General features: G+C 36.9%; 1 protein-coding gene across 4 annotated transcripts in view; it reads left to right on the top strand.

The window, feature by feature from the left end:
- Positions 1-19,005, top strand: part of CCDC148 (coiled-coil domain containing 148) — an 85,510-nt gene that overhangs the window by 17,334 nt on the left and 49,171 nt on the right. For 3 of the 4 annotated variants that reach the window (XR_007507572.1, XM_049813397.1, XM_049813411.1), the window contains exons 2-8: positions 1,475-1,555; positions 6,593-6,714; positions 13,790-13,893; positions 14,513-14,595; positions 14,757-14,920; positions 15,178-15,273; positions 15,365-15,546. Coding sequence is in view for 2 of the 4 variants with exons in the window: in XM_049813397.1 (XP_049669354.1) it covers positions 1,501-1,555; positions 6,593-6,714; positions 13,790-13,893; positions 14,513-14,595; positions 14,757-14,920; positions 15,178-15,273; positions 15,365-15,546 (806 nt within the window). In the remaining 2 variants the exon portion in view is untranslated. Of the gene's footprint in view, positions 1-1,474; positions 1,556-2,102; positions 2,137-6,592; positions 6,715-13,789; positions 13,894-14,512; positions 14,596-14,756; positions 14,921-15,177; positions 15,274-15,364; positions 15,547-19,005 lie in introns of those variants that run through there. The other variant, XR_007507574.1, reaches the window with a different exon arrangement.

Raw genomic sequence — 19,005 nt, 5'->3', positions numbered from 1 at the left:
AGCATTGTTAAGTAACACTGAAAAATGTGCATGAAGAAGCATTGAGAAATGTCACATTTTATCAATGACTGTTCACTATTTTCTACTTGGTTTGCTCATGGAATATTCACTGTTTAAAGCCTGGTGGTCATGAAATTTCTTGTAATTTGCATAGTTAACATGTACAGAATTAATATCAAACTGACTTTGAGCCACAGGAACAGTAGTGTGTGTGTATATGTATGTGTACTGTCATGGGTATAATTTCAACTGCGCTTACTATTTGTTTGCAGTAATAGTGGAAGCTCATGAAACTGTTGTCCATCTAGGTTAGATTTTTACACTTTAGCTGTTTTTGATGATTCTGCAATGCAGAATGTTGTCATGAAGAAACACAGCTCACAGGAAAGTACAATGCTAAGTATCTTTGGTTGCAGTCTCACATTTTTATTTGACTGAAATTAATAGCCCTCTGTCAAAGTAGTTCCCTTTCCATTGCTTCCACTGCTTTTTCTTCCCTCCTTGTTGCATTGTGCCATCCTTGGAATTTGTATGGATAAATTGGTTCAACTCACTAGAACAGCAGAGAAATAACTCCACAATACATAAATTAACAGATTTTGCTAGTCTGCTGTTTACTGTGTTGCTGCTTGCTGTGGGACCAGACAAACATCAAAGGTGTGACAATGTGGATGGAATTTTGTTTGTAGGAAATTGTGGTATGGTAGAGCCAGGCTTGAGGGAGAGGGTTTGTGGGGAGGCTGGTTGAATGTGACTTTCCCCTTCTGGCATTGCAGCTATTGATTCAGTTCAACTGAAACACTTTGTTTTGATCTATTGCTTTTCTTTGTATGCAAGACCTGTGATGGTGCCCATGCATGCTTAATTAAGGTGAAAGTAGGGGGTTTAAGACATCAAAGCTTTTTACTATGTTGTATATCTTATTGTATCTTAAATGTCAAGTTTATTCCAAGATTATGTGAATACTTGATAACATGCTGCCTGTCATAGCTGCTCATCAGGAACTAAGCTGTTGCTGGAACAGCTGACTTGGGTTGACAAGTGTTAATACAGACACTCTTAAAGGGTGTGTATAGGGATCTATACATAAACCACAGTCCCTAAATATAAGTAAAGAGTGATCTTTTCAAGCTTAATTTCTAAAAAGCAAAGAACACCTCAAAAGCTTACCTTACATTTGGGTCAATAGGATTGTTATATTCTGAAAAGCACAAAGCAAAGAAGAGGTGATCTATGTGACAGCATTACAGATTCTTCAAGGAAATAATATTTTGTTTTCTTTTTCTTAGGTGCTAAATGATATGAGATACATGAAATGTCTCTTAAAATGAAAGACGAACTTGTGGAATTTCTAATTAAATTTTTAGTGAGATGTGCCCTCTCTCCTCAGAAAACATTACGTATTTTTTGAATATGTTTTTAGATTGCATATACAATGTTGGCATTCTCAAAACATCTGTTTGTTTCTCAACAGGTATAAAAAATACATAAAAAATAAAAATGAGTGAACGAGACCATGGAACATTCTTTACAACTCGTAGGATTAACGGTGTAGGTATGTATGCTATCATGTTCAAATGTAATTGTTTTATCACAATCTGAAATAAAACTACTTATGAAATACTGTGTGCAATTAATAGCTGCATATGGAAGCTGCTGTAGCATTCTGATCATAGAATCACAGAATGGTTTGGGTCGGAAGGCACCTTCAAAGATCATCTAGTTCCAACCCCCCTGCCATGGGCAAGGACATCTTTCACTACACCAGGTTGCTCCAAGCCTCACCCAACCTGACCTTGAACGCTTCCAGGGATGGTGCATCCACTGCCTCTCTGGGCAACCTGTTCCAATGCCTCACCACCCTTGTGAAAAAAAAAAAAAAAAAAAAAGTCTTTCTTACATCTAATCTAAATCTGCCCTCTTTCAGTTTAAAACCATTGTCCTTTGTCCGGTCACTACAGGCCCTGGTAAAAAGTCTTTCACCATCTTTCTTATAAGCCCCCTTTATATATATAAAGGCTGCAATCAGGTCTCCCTGGAGGATGAGTGAGCCCAATTCTCTCTGCCTTTCTTCACAGGAGAGACGTTCGAGCCCTGTGACCATTTCCATAGTCTCCTCTAGACCTGCTCTAACAGGTCTGTGTCTTTCTTGTACCAGGGACCCCAGAGCTGGATCCAGGTGGGGTCTGACAAAACATGAGTAGAGGGAGAGAATCACCTCCTTCAACCTGCTGGCCATGCTTCTTTTGATGCAGTCCAGGATATGACTGGCTTTCTGGGCTGCAAGTGCATATTGCTAGCTCATGTCCAATTTTTCATCCACCAGGATCCCCAAGTCCTTCTTGGCAGGGCTGCTCTCAATGCATTCAAAGCCCAGCCTGTATTGATACTGGCAATTGTCCTGGTGGTTGGCTTGAAAAAAATCCTTCCACAGTGAGGCATCATCTGGAGTCATCTTGTCAAACTTTCTGTAGGCATGTGGCAAATGAAAATCATTAGGGGACGCTTGAAGGAGGATCATGGGATAGCATTGCAGAATTTATGTTAACATTTTGTATGGGACCTTTCTACAAAACCGTTTGTCAGATGTATTGCTTCCAGCCACTATGCTTTTAATAGTGAGTGGGAAGAATCTTTCTACTAATATCTAATGGCAAGTTTCACTACTAAAGGAACATAAAAAAGAGGTTGGAAAGAAAAGGCCTATTCCTTATCTCTTTAAGCTTCAGAGGGTATGTAAAGTTACTGAGGGTCTGTGTGCTAAAGCTTTACAGTGCTGGGGCAAAAGTTCAAGTATTTTCATTTACCATTATAATTATATCTCAGGCTTTAGCAAAAATTTGTTATAGAAAAATGTGAAAAGATATTTTAAAATCTGAAAGTTTAATATTTTATATTTTTATTCATGTGTGTATAAATGTGTATATGTTTGTAGGTGTATACCTACATATGAAAATATATATAATTTATTTTCTCTTTAAAATATGAGACACATCCAATACATTACCTGCTAAATACAAAGTTTGGATTCTATATGCCAAGACCCTGATTTTAGAGTTAATCTCACATGGATAGACCCTGTTGACTTCAGAAATTCTTAGATTAAAGTCCTCAGTAGAAGAAGAAACAGATAAAGATTAGTAGCGGAGGTTCATAAAGTTCAAATATACAGGCTAACGGAGAAATCATATTGAAAGTAAAGATAAAATTAATTTATTTGGGGTTAGAGGTTAGGAAATTGAACCTGTCTTTCACTCATTCTTTTCTTAGATGTGAGGGACATTATTGAATTGGTGAAGATGAGGTACCCGAGGAAGTACCTCGGGTACCCACTTTCTCTTACATTAGTTCTATATATAGCTATGTATATTTATATATTTTGTATAAAACTTTAAGAGTGTAGAAAATATCAGATTATGTTGCTAAATTAAACATGGGACTTTCAGAGACAACTCTAAGGCTTCCAGACGTTGCCACAAGCTTTTTCTGTTTAGAAACCCAATGCAGTAGCGACAGTTTTTTATCTAGGTACCACAAAGTTTAACGTTTTTAAGGAAATGGATTCTCTCTGCTTATTCAGTGTTCTCCAATACATTTTTCTGCAGTTAAAACAGATTAAGACAAGCCAGCCAAAGAAAGACAGTGCTTCTCCCTGTTATTTTATAGAGTTCCTTGTTCTCTCCATCTGTTCATTCAGTGGGATGGTTTCATTCTCCCTTCCTAGTTGTTTTCTGCACTGTATTTGTTTTGGTTCCTGTATATCTAGTATACATGTCTACATTTTTCATCCTGTTTTTCTGTGCTTTTTGTTGTCAACCCTCTTCTTTCATTGTATTTCGTGAGAAAGGAAGGGTGCAAAAAAGATTACATGGATTTGTTTTTTGAGCACATCTTATCCTTACTACACTGTATTGAGGAATAAAGCTGGCATAGAGAAAGCAGGGTTTCAGAAGCCAGTGGTGAGAGAGCTGTCAAAGAGAGACAGCAAACTGTAATTTCATTGAGTTGTTTAAGGAGATCACAATGCTGACAGAGACCAAAGAAAACTGGTCAGCATAGTGCAGTTTTGAGTACCATACCCAGGTAGAGTTCATACCCCTGGATATCTATTCTATAATTCAGAACAAGTGGTGTGAGAGATCCACGGTAGTGAAATGATTTAGAAACTCCTTCAGATCCAGAATCAGAAGTTAGAGTGGCAAGTCTAAAAGCTGACTGTAGCATGAGGACTTTGTCAATGCATCCATTGACATGTGTGTAGGATACATGTAGAACACTTCCAAAACCACTGACACTAGGTGCTTACAGAGGTGTCTGCAGCAGCTGCAACAGGTGCTGCGGGGAGGGTTTTAGGTCTTTATCTCCTCTGGAGGATGACAGTGTCCCACCTTTGTTCTAACACTTACCTGCATCACAGTATGCTATCCTGGAATTAATTGAGAATCTCTGATTCTACAACATCACACTATTGTGTTTTTCAAAGATCATGACATTCACAAGCACCATACCAAGGAGTTGTACTCAATGACTTCTAGCAGTAGTTAATGTCATGTAGTAGTACTAGTGACAGTTACTATTTCTTTTCTAATGAATATGACAGGATGCATATGCTAACTTATCTCCCAGGGTGCTCCCAAGCATTTGCCTGCAGGAAGCCTGAATTAGAAATGTTATTGAATTGCTCTGAAGCTCCTGCCACATCTTTCTACTTGTGTGTGGACACTGATGTTACTGCCCCAAATGACTCTTAGCAGACTAGAAGTGATCATAAGCCTTTGGGAGCAGTAATGAAGGAGTAATAGGCTTAGGAGGAAGAATTGAATGAGTGGCTTTTCAGAGGGTTTGGTGACAGAACTTTCACTTCTCTGAAAGTGAAATGATATTCCCTTATCTCTGCTGGACAATGTTGTAAGCAATCTCAGAAAGAAGGAAAAAAAATCTTCACATAAAATCTTGCTGATTTAGGGATTAGAACTTTAAATTTGGATTGATGGGAATAAAAGCCCACAGATGAACAAAGCTACCTAAAGGCCTAAAACCTGGGAGAAAGGACATTATTCATATTCAGCTCATAGGAGGGATAAAATGGAAGAAATTAGTGGATCAAACTACTGAACATTTTTTGTGCAAGATATATAGAGAATAAAAAAAGTAATCATAATACAAAATCAAATCCATAACCTGGTGAGCATAACACTGATTTGGTGGAATAGTTTGTATGTTGAGAAGATTAGTGGTGAAGAAAGCAGGATTGACAAGCAAGAGGAAAGAAGGAAGCCTTCCTCTATGTGGGTGGTGTATCCTCTCAAGTTCAGGGAGTGGAAACTGCAAAGGGATTGCCTGTGGAAACTGTAGATGATGACTGGGGGGGAAGAAAGATGCAGTTCTGTTTTGATGGGAGTCTGGCACAGGCCAATAAGCCAGAAAAATCTGTCTATTAGTATTAGGCAGCTATGTATCTGAGGTTACCTTGAGTGTGCTGCTTTCTTTTTCTGTTGACAAATCTTGTTCAGACAGGATTTGCAGCCTTGGTTTTCTGGATTTGTTCTGATATGGCTGCTGGTCTGCTCAATCCTTAGCTCACCCCATTTTAAGTGTATACATAATATGCTTTGGATTAAAGTGACCATGAAACAGTGGAAGTTATCATTCTTAGAAAGTTGGTGAGGGGCAAGAGAAATAAAGGTAGTGGATTTTAGGAACGTGAACATAAGCTCGAAGGAGGACTCCATGGTAAACTTGAGGTAACTGTTGTTTGGGGAATATGGCAATCCCTCAATGAAACTTCATAAAGGGATCATTCTAAGTTATCTTCACTGTGTGGTGAAACACCAGCTTGGTTAAATCTTTCTTGACTTCAAATGCTTTTTCAGCAAAACTACTTCCTCTGGGTTTTTTTGGACAACAGTCTTTCAATACTGTCACGGTCTTTCAAATACTGATGATAGGACTGCAGAAAGTGGACATTGTAATCCATACTGCATGCAGCAGAAACCAAGTACCATGTTTTCCTTGCAGTTTAGTACCTTTCTGTTTTTTAAGGAAGTACGTTGTTTTCCCAGGGGCCTACAGAAGTTTAATAGAGGAAACTATGCTGTTCTGATAGCTGGAGAATCAATGGGAAATGTAGCTGCAACTCATTCTATTTACATATAATTAATAGTTTATATACCTTTTAGAAAAAAATTATGGCTATTGCTCAATCCATAGATTACAATGAATATTGAGGTGGTTTTCCAATTTGTGAAATAAGAATGCCTATATTGAAACTTATATATTTCTGTATTAAAACTTACTAAAATTCCTGTAAACCCAGTTTAAAGTGAATTATTCTTTCAGTTCACATATAAAAAAGCTTTTTAAATAAACTCTTTGTAAACGGATAAATGGTTAATGTTTCTTCTATAATTTCTGCTAGCTCATGTTTGTTTCAAATTCTTATTTACCAACTAAAAATCTCTCTGTTGTGGAAACTTTTAATGTTTAAAATATACTGTTTCTAATTTCTATTTATAATGCTTTCATTTTATGACTCACACTTCAAATATTTCTCCAGAATTTGAAATGACTGTGTGTTTTATGTGATAACTAGAAAATCTGGTGATTCCTATGAGAAATGGTCTTTGGAGACACAAGTATAAACCTGTTGACTACAAACACCTATATAAACTTGCTGCAGTAGAAAAAATGGCATCTGCAAAAATTCAGTTAAAGGTATGATTTTTATATTATTTGTAATGTGAATGATTTTAAAATTCAATTATCATATTTCTTTTCATTGTCCCAAGGAATGTGAGAATGAATAGGGATAACAAATCACTGCAACAGTGTTCAGCAAAAGGGGTCACAAGATGAGAATTTATTACAGTTAGTGTTATTGTGATTTGGAAAAGTTAATGTCAATGTGTGGAATTTCTTTGAATCAGAGATGCAAAATATGTGTGGATTCTGCTTCCCAAAAAGACAGGGAAAGTTTGTATTTGGGTGCTTTGAGGAAACTCAGCCAGACTCATTATGTAAACTACTGAAAATACTGGAGGTAATGAAGAATTTATGGGAATAAATGGGAAGGGGGGGTTGATCCTGAAAGAGAAGGGGGGGGCGGGACTAAAACAGGAAAAAAACCCCAAACCAAAAAGAGATGAAGTGAGGATTTCGAAAAGGCAAGATGAGGTAGATCTTGAAAAGAAAATTCAAAGGGGTTTATAGCCATAAAATGTAAATGTAGAGCTAGACAGCTAGAAAGATGTAAATAGCTGCAGTGTGGCCGAAATGGTAAATAAGAAGGTAAGTCTATTTAATACTAGTAAAATTTAATGAAGACTTTACTTCTATTAAGAATGATGATTTATAATGTGTGGACAAAGCAGGGTCACTAGCAGAACTGAAAAAGAAGAAAAAGTTGGGGCTGTCAAACTGGAAAAAAGACTAAGTATCAGATTTTCTCCATCCACTAATGCAATTTCATGTTGTAAGTCTGGTCTTAGAGACATTTAAGAAATCCATGCAACAGTGGGTGGTACCATATGAGTTGAAAATAGCAAAGCAATTTAGTATATTATGAAAGGAGATACAGTTTTGGAAGCATTTTTGGCAATGATACACCCAAAGTCTTCAGTGGTGTGCAAGTTAATTAGAGTACTAGGTGAAGAGAAGAATTTGTAAACCCAAGAAAGAAAATGGAAAGTGGGGACCAGTCTCTAAATATGGGGGAGGACAGGGTGAACACTGGTAGCTCTCCAGACAGCCTCATTTCATCCTTTACATTAGGTATATGCCAAATGTTATGATAGACTTTTATCTTTGTTGAAGAAGGACTAAATATTAGAGATAATATAAAAAGAGGACTAGAAAGATTAAGATATAGCTCAGACATAGCTAACTCTAGAATACTGCATATGACGTTCATCATTATAGTACAACCCCCTCCCCCCCAAATAATAAAGGAAAAAACCCTCATGAGAAGACCTAATGGAGTTAACAATTTTCAATTATTTCGAGTAACAGTATTATACTTATGTTAATACAAGGCTATGTAACAGGTAAATGAAATTTGACCACTTGTTACTAGAACTAACTGCAGATAAACCACTCATGTATGAATCTTTTCCAATTTGCTTCGCTTTAAACTAACCTTTGGGCAAGCAAATACAAGGGTGCAGATTGGCTTTTGTTCTGTTCTTCTGCCAGAAACCTAAGCAGGACTTAAGAGCATCATCATATTCTCTTTCTTATTCCTTTCCTTCAAAAATTTTCCCATCTTTATTGATTTAGTATTATGTTAAAATAATATATATCACCACTTTGAAAAGAGACTTTGTAAAAATTACATTCTATTCTTACAAAGCTTTATTGATTTTACACTTGCAGGAACTAAAATGTACTTTTTCTACAATGTCAAGGAAGATTTTACTTTAAACACATAGGATGCTAGCCTGCTGGTCAAGGTGTTTCTTTGGGTCACATTCCAAAGCAGAACTGTTTTATGAAACCTACTTTATGTCATGTCAACTCTCAGGTGCCTTATTTATCTGGAATGTAGTTTACCTTTGCTGTTGATGTAGCCAGCAGATTTGGATTTAGCCTGGTTTATTAGCTTAGGTTCAGTCCTGCACAAACACAGCTCTTCTGCCTTCGGAGGTACATCTGTTTGAGAAACAGTTTAGCTTTCATGTGATGTGATGAATAAACTCTTAGGTCCTCTTGAACTTCAGTGTGGAGCTGTTAAGGTACCTTTGTGACACGCTTCTGGAACTGGGATGATTTCAGCACTTGTGGACCTGAGCTAGCTGCTGATACTTGGTTCCATTACAGGTTCCAGTAAGATTGACCAGCTGCTGTGTGACACCATGCAGTTAACAATCAGACTTGGCAATGTGGGTTCTGAAACGTACAGTATTGGGGAAATTGTAGAGTGGTTTGACAGCAGCCAGACCTCAATGGGTAGAAAGAGTCTGGTTAAATTGAGGTAGCTTTTAAAAGACTATGTGTTTGAGTGTCATTGTGTCTTGGTCCCCAGTGTGTTCTCTATGAATATGTATCTCCGGGCTTGTCAGTCTCAGTTACATACAACATTGCAGAGCTGATGAATTTTTTATTATTTTTTTAATCTTTTGCCATTCTGATGGGGTGGTTTTGATTGCTTCCAATATTACCTACAAACCAACAGGGAAAACATGGAATTTTTTTGTGAACAAGCACCTTAAACAGCAAACCTGAATGTATGAGAAGGCTGTGGCTCATCTTAGCTCTCATCCATCTGTACAGTAAATAGTTTGTTCAGGATTTTGCAGTGGGCAGAAAATAACATAGAATGGTTTGGGTTGGAAGGGACCTTCAAAGATCATCTAGTTCCAGCCCCCTGCCATGGGCAGGGACATCTTCCACTAGACCAGGTTGCTCAAAGCCCCATCCAGCCTGGCCTCAAACACTTCCAGGGAGGGGGCATCTACAACCTCTCTGGGCAACCAGTGCCAGTGCCTCACCACCCTCACAGTCAAGAACTTCTTCCTTACACCAAATCTAAATCTGCTCTCTTTCAGTTCAAAGCCATTACCCCTTGTCCTCTCACTACATGCCCTTGTAAAAAGTCCCTCTCCAGCTTTCCTATAGGTCCTCTTTAGGTACTGGAAGGCTGCTATAAGGTCTGCCCAGAGTCTTCTCTTCTCCAGGCTGAACAATCCCAACTCTCTCAGCCTGTCTTCGTAGGAGAGGTGCTCCAGCCCTCTGATCATCTTCATGGCCCTCCTCTGGACCTGCTTGAGCAGGTCTATGTCCTTCTTATGTTGGGGGCCCCAGAGCTGGACACAGTACTGCAGGTGGGGTCTCACGAGAGCAGATTAGAGGGGGAGAATCACCTCCCTCGACCTGCTGGTCATGCTTTTGATGCATCCCAGGATACGGTTGGCTTTCTGGACTGCAAATGCGCATTGCTGTTGAGCTTCTCAAACATGTGGAGTTTCATGTCAACCAACACCCAAAAGTCGTCCTCCTCAGGGCTGCTCTCGCTCCATTCTCCACCCAGCCTGTATTTGTGCTTGGGAGTGCCCTGACCCATGTGCAGAACCTTGCACTTGGCCTTGTTGGACTTCGTATTTTAATCTCAACATGTTTGTCTTGGGGGAAAAAAATTGTTCTAAACCTATTTATGAGTTTAGGTCTTTTCTATGCAGCTTGTCATCATGCTGTGGTTATTGACCCACAACAGAATATGAAGTGTTGCACTTCTTTAATGGGACAGCCAAGACATGGATGTTCTTTTACACTGGATTGTGCATAAGTGCTTCTATATTGCAGCTAGTTGGGGTAGGGTTGGAGGGTGAAGGTGGTTAGGAATAACAGGTTTGGGTTTTAGTTGCGGATATCCAGAAACATTCTTTGGATTTGTATTTTTAAGAACTTCCCTTTAAAAAAATTTGTGCTTTCTTTGAAGGAGAGTATATGTCAAAGATGAAATGCAGATGTCCAAGAAATCTCCAACCTCTCTGGAGCATGTGTTGCTGGCTCTGTATGTTTTCCTTTTCAGTTGTGTGGAAATAGTGTAAAATGTTGATCCAGAAACACTGTGGAGTGATAACTCCTTGTGACAATGCAACTGCTTTTAGTGTATAACCATTTCACTGATGAGTGTTATATGTTTAAAAAAAAAAAATATCAAAATCATGGAAAGAAGTGATTTCTGAAAAAATTGACACTGATACACATTCAGCTGAAATAGTTCCTTTAGGCTGAGAAACAAAATAGAAGAGGAAAAGAATTACCAATTTGAAACACCCCTCCAGCGGGAATGTTATTTGAATGCTTTACCAGAAAACTGCAAATCCAGCGTAAGGATAACACAGTTTTGTATGCTTAACCTGTGCTAACATGGCAATTTATTCTCTTGCCAGTCCTTGGCCAGTCCTGTGAACAGTTGCAATTTTGTGGATGGCCTTTGGAGTGAAAGGCTACGCTGAAGGGTATAGAAACTATGCAAAATTCAATTACTAAAGTTTTTGTGTATAGATGACTAAAGGACCTGATCAGATGATGTCTTTGGCATGTATAAAATATAATTCAGAGTCTTCATTCAGATGGGATTGCAGAGTTCAAAGGGAAATTTGCTGAAGAAATATGGGATTATGATAAAGCTCTAAAAAAAAGAAATTCCTTTAAATTAATGCTTAAAACATATTTAGAAGTTCTTTGAACAAAAGTTATTAAATGAAATATATTGGTTAGCAACATAGTCATGTACTTTTCTTTTTTGGTTCTGATGCTGTTTCTAAAATCTTAGTAAATAGAATATATACAGTACCAACAAGCATAATTCACTAGTTCACACTACTATCCTGAAGGCCTTGGGGAAAAAAAAAAAAGTGGGGGGTTGCTTGTGCAGCTTCTCTCTTTGTATTTAAAATAGAAGAGTGACACTGAATGAGAGGGAAAAAAAACCTACTTTCTTTATAGTATTCCTTCCTTTAATGCATGTAAGTATAATATATCAAAAGTTCTGGCAGATATTTCTTCAGAGATTGGCACTACAAAATTCAGCTGAATTAATTCAAGCTTTAAACTAATTTTTCATCATCTCTTTAAGTATTTCACCTTTTCAAGTGTTTTCCAACTGAGTAGGTAGTAAAATATATATGCTGAAAGCTCCAAAGAGAATAGAATGTCTTCCCACCTACTACTTTTTTGTTGCTGATTCAGGCTATCCAAATTTTTAAGTGCTGGGTTACTCCTCCATTGAGGTAGAACCAAAGAAGCAAATGGTAAATCAGTTGTTAACTATTTAAGAAAGAAAAATACAGTACATCCAGGAAAAAGCTAATATTGCAGCAGTTATACATAAATGTCATTGCTGTTGCTATAAAATAATTTTAAGAGCATATTAAACTGTGTACAGATCTACTTCAACTTTTGTTTCACTTTAGTTTTAGAATTGATTTGAAGATATATGTATTTTCAAATTATTTTGAATACAGTTTTCTGTTTGCTGAAGTCTGGTTTTAAGCACCTAATGGTAATCAAGCGGAAGCTGTTAAACATTAAAATAAGTAACCAATGAAAATAAGGAGATGTTATCTTTGATTCAAAAGCATTGTAACATAGTGATTGAAAGCATGTAACAGGTGTTTTCAAACTCTTTTATAGTACAGTCACATATGCAGCTTCCTATAAACACCTTGTTTCTCACTCTTTCACATAATCTCTCCATCGCACCTATTACAACTTCTTACCCAAATAATACCACTAAAGCAGGTTTGCTGCAAAAGCACAATGGATTAACCTCATTCTAGTTGTGGTTCTTCCTGATGTGACTATCTAGAAACCAGGTATATTCAAACAGATATATTAAACTCAGATTCATTTGAGAGGTGTAAATGTTTCTAGTTTCAAAATTTTAGGTATTTTAAGTAAGATTTTTAGCTTTGTTGATGGGTGAATGAGAGGCTGTGATTCGAGAATTGATGGGGATTCTTGCTTACCTGTGCATGACTGCTGCAAAGAAAAGTTCTACAACTTTCCTTTTTGAGAAGCCTGCTGGTATCACCTGCCCAGCTGGTGGAGGGAACAGAGAACATGCCTGTAGGGAGGTTTGCTCTCTGTGGTTTTATGTACGTGAACACAGAGGGAGTAATGTATGGGTTTGTTCAGCTTTCACCAGGCAGGAAAGTTGACAGAGCATTTTAAACAGAGCAGATTACTTCCACCTGCGCCAAGTGAAAACCCAGCATTTTTTACTCAAAATGTCATTTCTTTCCTGAACTAGATGTGGAATGAGATCTTTATTTCTTTCTCCCTGTTATGAACTAGGACAAGAGTTTCCAAGAGTTACAAGAGTTCCCAAATTTTTTTTCTTGTCTTGCTACCATTGTGCAGCAGAATAATGTATCTGCATGAAGGAAGGTCTGGGGAGGGGGGGGGGGGGGGGGGGGGGGAAGGGGCAGGAGGGTGGGAAGAGGGCTGTGTGAATTGTGGGAGCCTCTGGAATCAGAAGGGGTTTTACAACTAGAAGTCGGCTGGGTCAGGGATGCAGTCACGTGTTATGGAGAAAGGTGGCAAGAAGAGAAGGAGCAGGAAAGGAGCCAAATCTGGACGGAAATGCTGCTTTGTCCTGAGTATCCACTGAGAGGCCAGAAGACAGTCGTGATGGCGGAAGGGTGAGAGAATCTTAGTCTGGCAGCCACAGACTTCTGATCCTTTTTCCTTCATTGTTGGTTGGCCAGAGTCAATCTGGCTACCACTTCATCAGCCTTTCCCTGATGGCTTTTCACCTAGTTTAAGCAGTAACTCCATCTCTCTCAAAAGCATGTATTTCTATTTTAGCTGAAGTTGAAAGCAATGTTTTTGTGAAGCTCTCAGGCAGTTTCAGAGCCTCTTTAATTGGATAGATTTTGAAAAAGCACTCTTTTTAGTAATCAATTTTTGAAATTCTTTTTCTTGCAAGACGAACTTTCCCTCTTTCATCTTTCCACCTGTACTAAAGTGTATTTTTCTTTCTCCTACTCATCTTTCCCCCTTCACCTCCTGGGAAATAGGGATGGGAAAGAAAAGGAGAAAAAGGGAAAGAAGAAAATGGACTGCATTTTTTTCACTTTCTCCTCTCATTTAATTGTGGTTTGAATGGAATAATTTTTTTTCATGAAAATTTGGTTAGATTTGAACCCATTGTTCTTGAGAAAAACACAGTTTTGAAAAAAGCTTTTAGGTTCACCATTCTGTAGTTAGAAGTTTCCATGTGAAGGTATTTGATAAAGCTATTGAACATGTTCAAAATACTTACAAGCTATAATTCTTCCTGCAGATTAAAAAAACAGAGCAAGCTTCAAAATTTAACAAAGAGCAAATGCTGCTGAAACAGCATCGGCAAGTGTGGTGGCAAGAGCACAAAAGACTGAGTGAGAACAGGTAAGAGCTGAGGAACATTAATTAGCCATTATTGAAGAAATACTTCATTAGAAAGAGATTCTGGTATGGCATGCTTGATTCAAGGGACTTTAAGAGGAAAAGATTAAAATACCTGAACTGAAGATAATTTTTTGTGCAGGGCATGAGAGTATGTGTTCTACGTTGGAAGGGGTCTCTAGATGTGAAGAGAACACAAAGGGAAGGGAGAATGGAGTGGATGTTGTTCTGCATGTACCTCTCCATGATGATCTCGTGGCTGTTTAGTTGACCTATCAACATCTGAAGAACATGTATTTGTGAGATTATCAGAAGTTTTCAGATACTTTTTAATTCCTTCAGAGTCTGTCTCTAGATGTGCATGTTGAGTTAACACTTATTAATATTGGTCTTGTCTATTAGCTTGCATATTGTATATACAGCAGATCAATGAAAGCATTTTTTTGCTCAGAGGAGGGTGGTTTCTATACCATCTTCATGTCCAAGTCCTGCACTTCATAACTTCCCAGGCAAAGAATCCCCCTTTTTATTTAATTTTTAGAGTATTTGAGGCTTATCATGCTTGAAAACTTAATGAAGAAGAAATTAAAGCTTCTGTAAAATTCATATTCATACCTTCCAGGCAAAAAGCAGAAGCAGAAATAAAGACTTTTCTTGATGAAGAAAGCCATAAGCACGACTTTTTTTTGGATATGAGGGACTTTGGTAAGAATTTTTTATTCATTTCTTGATTATTTTAGTCAAAATTATCTTGATTATTTGTTTGGGTTTTTAAATCCCTGTCTTAACAGGCTTAGATTTAGAAAGCACAATGCTGTGTAATATTTTGTGTGTTTGAGAAAGCTTTATGTTTCATTTGGATATAGACCATAAATTGTCAAAGGAGCGGGATACATACCAAACAAATACTGTAGTTCCTATCTGGCAACTAAAAGAGAATTTGAAGTTCAGGCTGTCTGAAATGCAGCATTACCTCTCAGAAGAATCTTGTCTGAAATCCTGGATCAATCCAGTTGAGATGTTACAGCAGGTTGGTACTTTAACTTTACTTTTACAATTTATTATCACCATATTTTTAGCATTTTCATTTATTTTTATGTAGTACTTTGAGAATATAACTCTCAGAGTACCGGTAACTGCTGTAGTTGCCATACTGTAAGTCTGCTTCACTAAAATCTATAAAAGCATAGCAGTGTAGAACTGGAAATCAGGCTCTTTGTTTCTTACATAAGGGCTTTCATATTATAACAAGATAAAGAAGTAACAGTAATTTATTTCATGAAATAGATCAAATTTGTGAAGAATCAACAGAAGGCATTGTTGGAATTCCTTATCCTTGAAAGTCTGGCTTTGGAAAAAGAGCTTGAAGACTATAAAAAAAAGGTAAGCTTTTCCGTGTAAGTTTAATTAGCAGTTTTTTGAGAGAGAAAATATAATGCAGAGTAGTCTGCTGAGTAGCATTTTTTCATCACAGGCATTAGCGCGTTCTTTTGAAGAGAAAAATGGACTTTTCCTTGAAGTTCCTTCAGCACTACTGTCTTTGGAATGCCCCTACCCTGATTTGAAGACCTTAGTTATCAATGAATACCAAAAGCTTGCAAGTGGGTACTGGTCTAAGCTTCAAGAGATTGAGCAACAGTTAAAAGTTTTATATAGGTAATGATGTCTGTTTCTGAATATTTTTTTTGGTGATAAAATAAATAACTATAATGTATTCTGTAATCTATGGATCCTGCAGTTGCCTTTACCGTTAGAGTTGGTTCTATTTTATGCAGAGTAGAGAATAGTTGACGCCCTGCCCAGCTCTCTGGGGTTAAATAGTTGGTAACTGTTTGCACAGCTGAGGGAACTGAGGCAGTCCTTTCAAAAGCTCTCATCTGAAATAATAAGCGAAATGTTTTGTGGATTAAAGCACCAACAATCTGGTGTGCATCAAATGCCCTCTTCACATGCTTTTATATAAATAGAAATTATTCTTTCTGTATGGTAATTACATTACCAAATTTATGCCAGAAAAGTACAGTCTTTCTGAGAGATATCTAGAATGTATTTATCTCTAAAGCAGATAAATAAATCTGATCTTTTCACAAATTTTGAATCACTGCAGTAATTCTCATCACAAAGAAATGTAAAAAATGTATGTAGCTGTAGTTCAGAATAACTGAAAGGAGGAGAGATTTTTCTGTAAATGAAAAAGTTTATAGAAAAACCATAAATATTCATAATGATCTAGAAATGTAACATATCTATATATTAGTAGTATAAAGCTTAGCTTTTCTGCTGAGGCTAACTTGAGTCCAGGAGATACTGAGTTGCAGATATTGGACCAGCCTTGACTTCTTTTTGCCATCTACTGATACATCTCTGGCTTAGAATGGCGTCAGGTTTTTAGAAGACTGGGAATAGGAAGGTCAGTGGAATTGTTTTAAGCCTGGGCAGAAGGAAGTGGGGAGAACACGGAAGTCCCTAAGTTTCTTTGGTAAAACAATCATATGCTGTCTCTAGATCTCCCTGTTTTTCTGTGTACACTTACATCTTCTGCCAAATTAGTTTGGGGGTGCTGAAACAGGTTTAACATGTTGAATCCCATAGAAAGTAATGTTATCTACTTTTGTATAAATTGTACAGATATTCTGTAGGTTGTACTTCTGTTACCTGAAACTTGTATATTATTACTGTAATATCCTAGCTATTATAACATGATACTTATTAAAAATTGTTCTGATCTTTCCCATATTTATAGCATTTATTAAGTTGCAATTGGCAAATTTACAGCAGTTCCTTTGCTGCTGTCTCTGATATTTTGTTACAGTTGCTCTTATGAAAGAAGTTTTAACCACCTCTGTGAGAAAATCTGTGACAAATACTAAATCATTAAATACATACAAAGTCTTCTAGTGGTTTTAATTAAAATTGTGTGAAAGTTTATGATCAAAACAATTTTGGTGAAAATTCATAAATTTAAATCCCTTGATCCACATAGCATGTGTGCTACTGAATAATAGACACACATCAATGTAGACAACAGAATTTATGGAAATGGCTGAAAAATCCACCATCGTATTTTCATTGATCATATGCCAGGTTTGATTTTAGGTCTTGAGCTAGCTAATTTTGCACTGATAATTAACATCAAGACTTAAAGGTAAAATACTGTATTTGTAAAGGAAAGAAATTGCTGTAGGCATGAAAACATATGCAGTGGTACTTTGAAAGAATTAAGTTATGATATCTAGATGGGGAAAAAAGAAATTAATGTGGCTGGAAGAAATGCTGGTGGTAGTGGCAGTAGCAGCAATCTGCTGGTGGGATGTAAGGGTAGGTTGTGTAGGACAATTTACCCAATATGGATCAGCATATGCCAGTATTGTTAGCTGGAAATGTATGAAATCGTACAGGAACCATCAGCAATTATCTTAGGCATTTTATTTAAAGCTAGATCTTGGTCTTTTTTTGTTTGCATTCTGGTCTCCAGATCTCTAATGCATTGCTTAATTATGTTTCTATGATTTTATCCACAACAAGGTTAAAAATGTGTTTTCAATAAAAAAAGCAAGACTTTGTTCTTGTAGAATTGCTTACTTCCAAGATCTGGGTTTTATAAAAGACACAACACTCTTTGTCACTTCTTACATTTATATTGACTAATTTGCATAAAAGTATTTTATGATTTTGCAAAGATACAGCCTTGTGATTTAAGTATTCTGTAATTCATCAAGCTAACTTTGATCCAACGAACACAGATAATACTGTCAAAAATTGGGTGACAGATTTTTGACCTTGGTATGTATCCACTGTACTATACTGATTAATATAGCTTTAATGAAGCCTTTGCAATTATTTTCATTGCTCTATACCTGAAGATACCAAACTTTCACCTGCAAGACATTTTTTTCTCATTTTTGTAATTTGAGAAGTTGCTTAGTAGAACAATATGATTGTATGATAACATGGTAACTTAGTCACTTCATCTGAGGATTACTTCCTGTCATTCTTCCCTTTTTATATGCTTAATACTAGTCTTCTGGTGTTACACATCTCGTTTAATTGTTCAGACTCTCTGGAACAGAAAATTTGGAAAATGTGCATAGAATTTCCAAAGAAGAAAAATCAGAATAAGATAATATTCTGGTCTAATATATTCTTTGTGTGCTTTTCAGTCCTACTAGAATGCACATTACAAGTGTTTATTGCTTTTAGAAACTGAAGAATTTGGGGTTTTTTCAAACATAATATCGCTTTATAATGTTTTATAATCTAAATTCACTTCTTTTTCTGCTGCTAAAACACAAGTTTTTGTGTTTGGGAAATACCCAAGTCTTGAGTTATCCCACAAATTGTAGACTTGGAACTGATGTGTGTGTTATAGCTGATGATTCTCTAAGCACAATTATATTTTTGCCACAATTTCCAGGGATGTCTGAGTTACTTAAATAACCAAAGGATGAATGGAGTATTGCATATTCAGCACTGTATCTTCTGCAGCTTCCTTTCAAGTGAATGGGCTATTAGGACTAAGTCAAGTAAATTTAGTTCTTCTTTTCAGGCCTATTACCAGGATGTTTCTGGTACAACAATCAGCAATGACATAATTAATTGTCAGAGAGGCTAACATGTCACTTGGTGGTATTGTTGCAGTCTGTGTGTCTGCAGATTCAACAAGACAGCAGTGCATCAAGTATACATTGCTATTGTAAAGGATATGTGGGGATTATAGGGTGGAGAGGGTAGCTTCCCTTCTGAGTTGTTTATATTTTTTAGAATGTGTAAAGCCAGGGATTAATGCTGGGTAAATCTGTTTCAAAGGAAACAGCTGCCTCAGGGTTGTTGAATATAAGACAATTGCTGTGTTTCAGTTCTGAAACAAAATAAAGATTGTACTGTTTTCTAGTGGAACGATATGTGCAAGAAAAGCAAGCACTACATTTAAAATTTGGGTCATGCATTCTGCCTTGTAAAAGTTTGTTAATATCTTGACACTGAAGAAGCCTGATATTAGCTTAAATATTAATGTAAAATGTGTTGGCCCTTTTCAAACTCATTTTAGATGAGATCTTCCTTTCTGGAATTTTACAAAAGTTTAAGTGAGGTGACTTCTTGAATTCAGTCAGGCAG

Source organism: Accipiter gentilis, chromosome 1, assembly GCF_929443795.1.
Source record: "Accipiter gentilis chromosome 1, bAccGen1.1, whole genome shotgun sequence".
Lineage (NCBI taxonomy): Eukaryota > Metazoa > Chordata > Aves > Accipitriformes > Accipitridae > Astur > Astur gentilis.
This window is presented reverse-complemented; position numbering and strand designations above follow the sequence as displayed.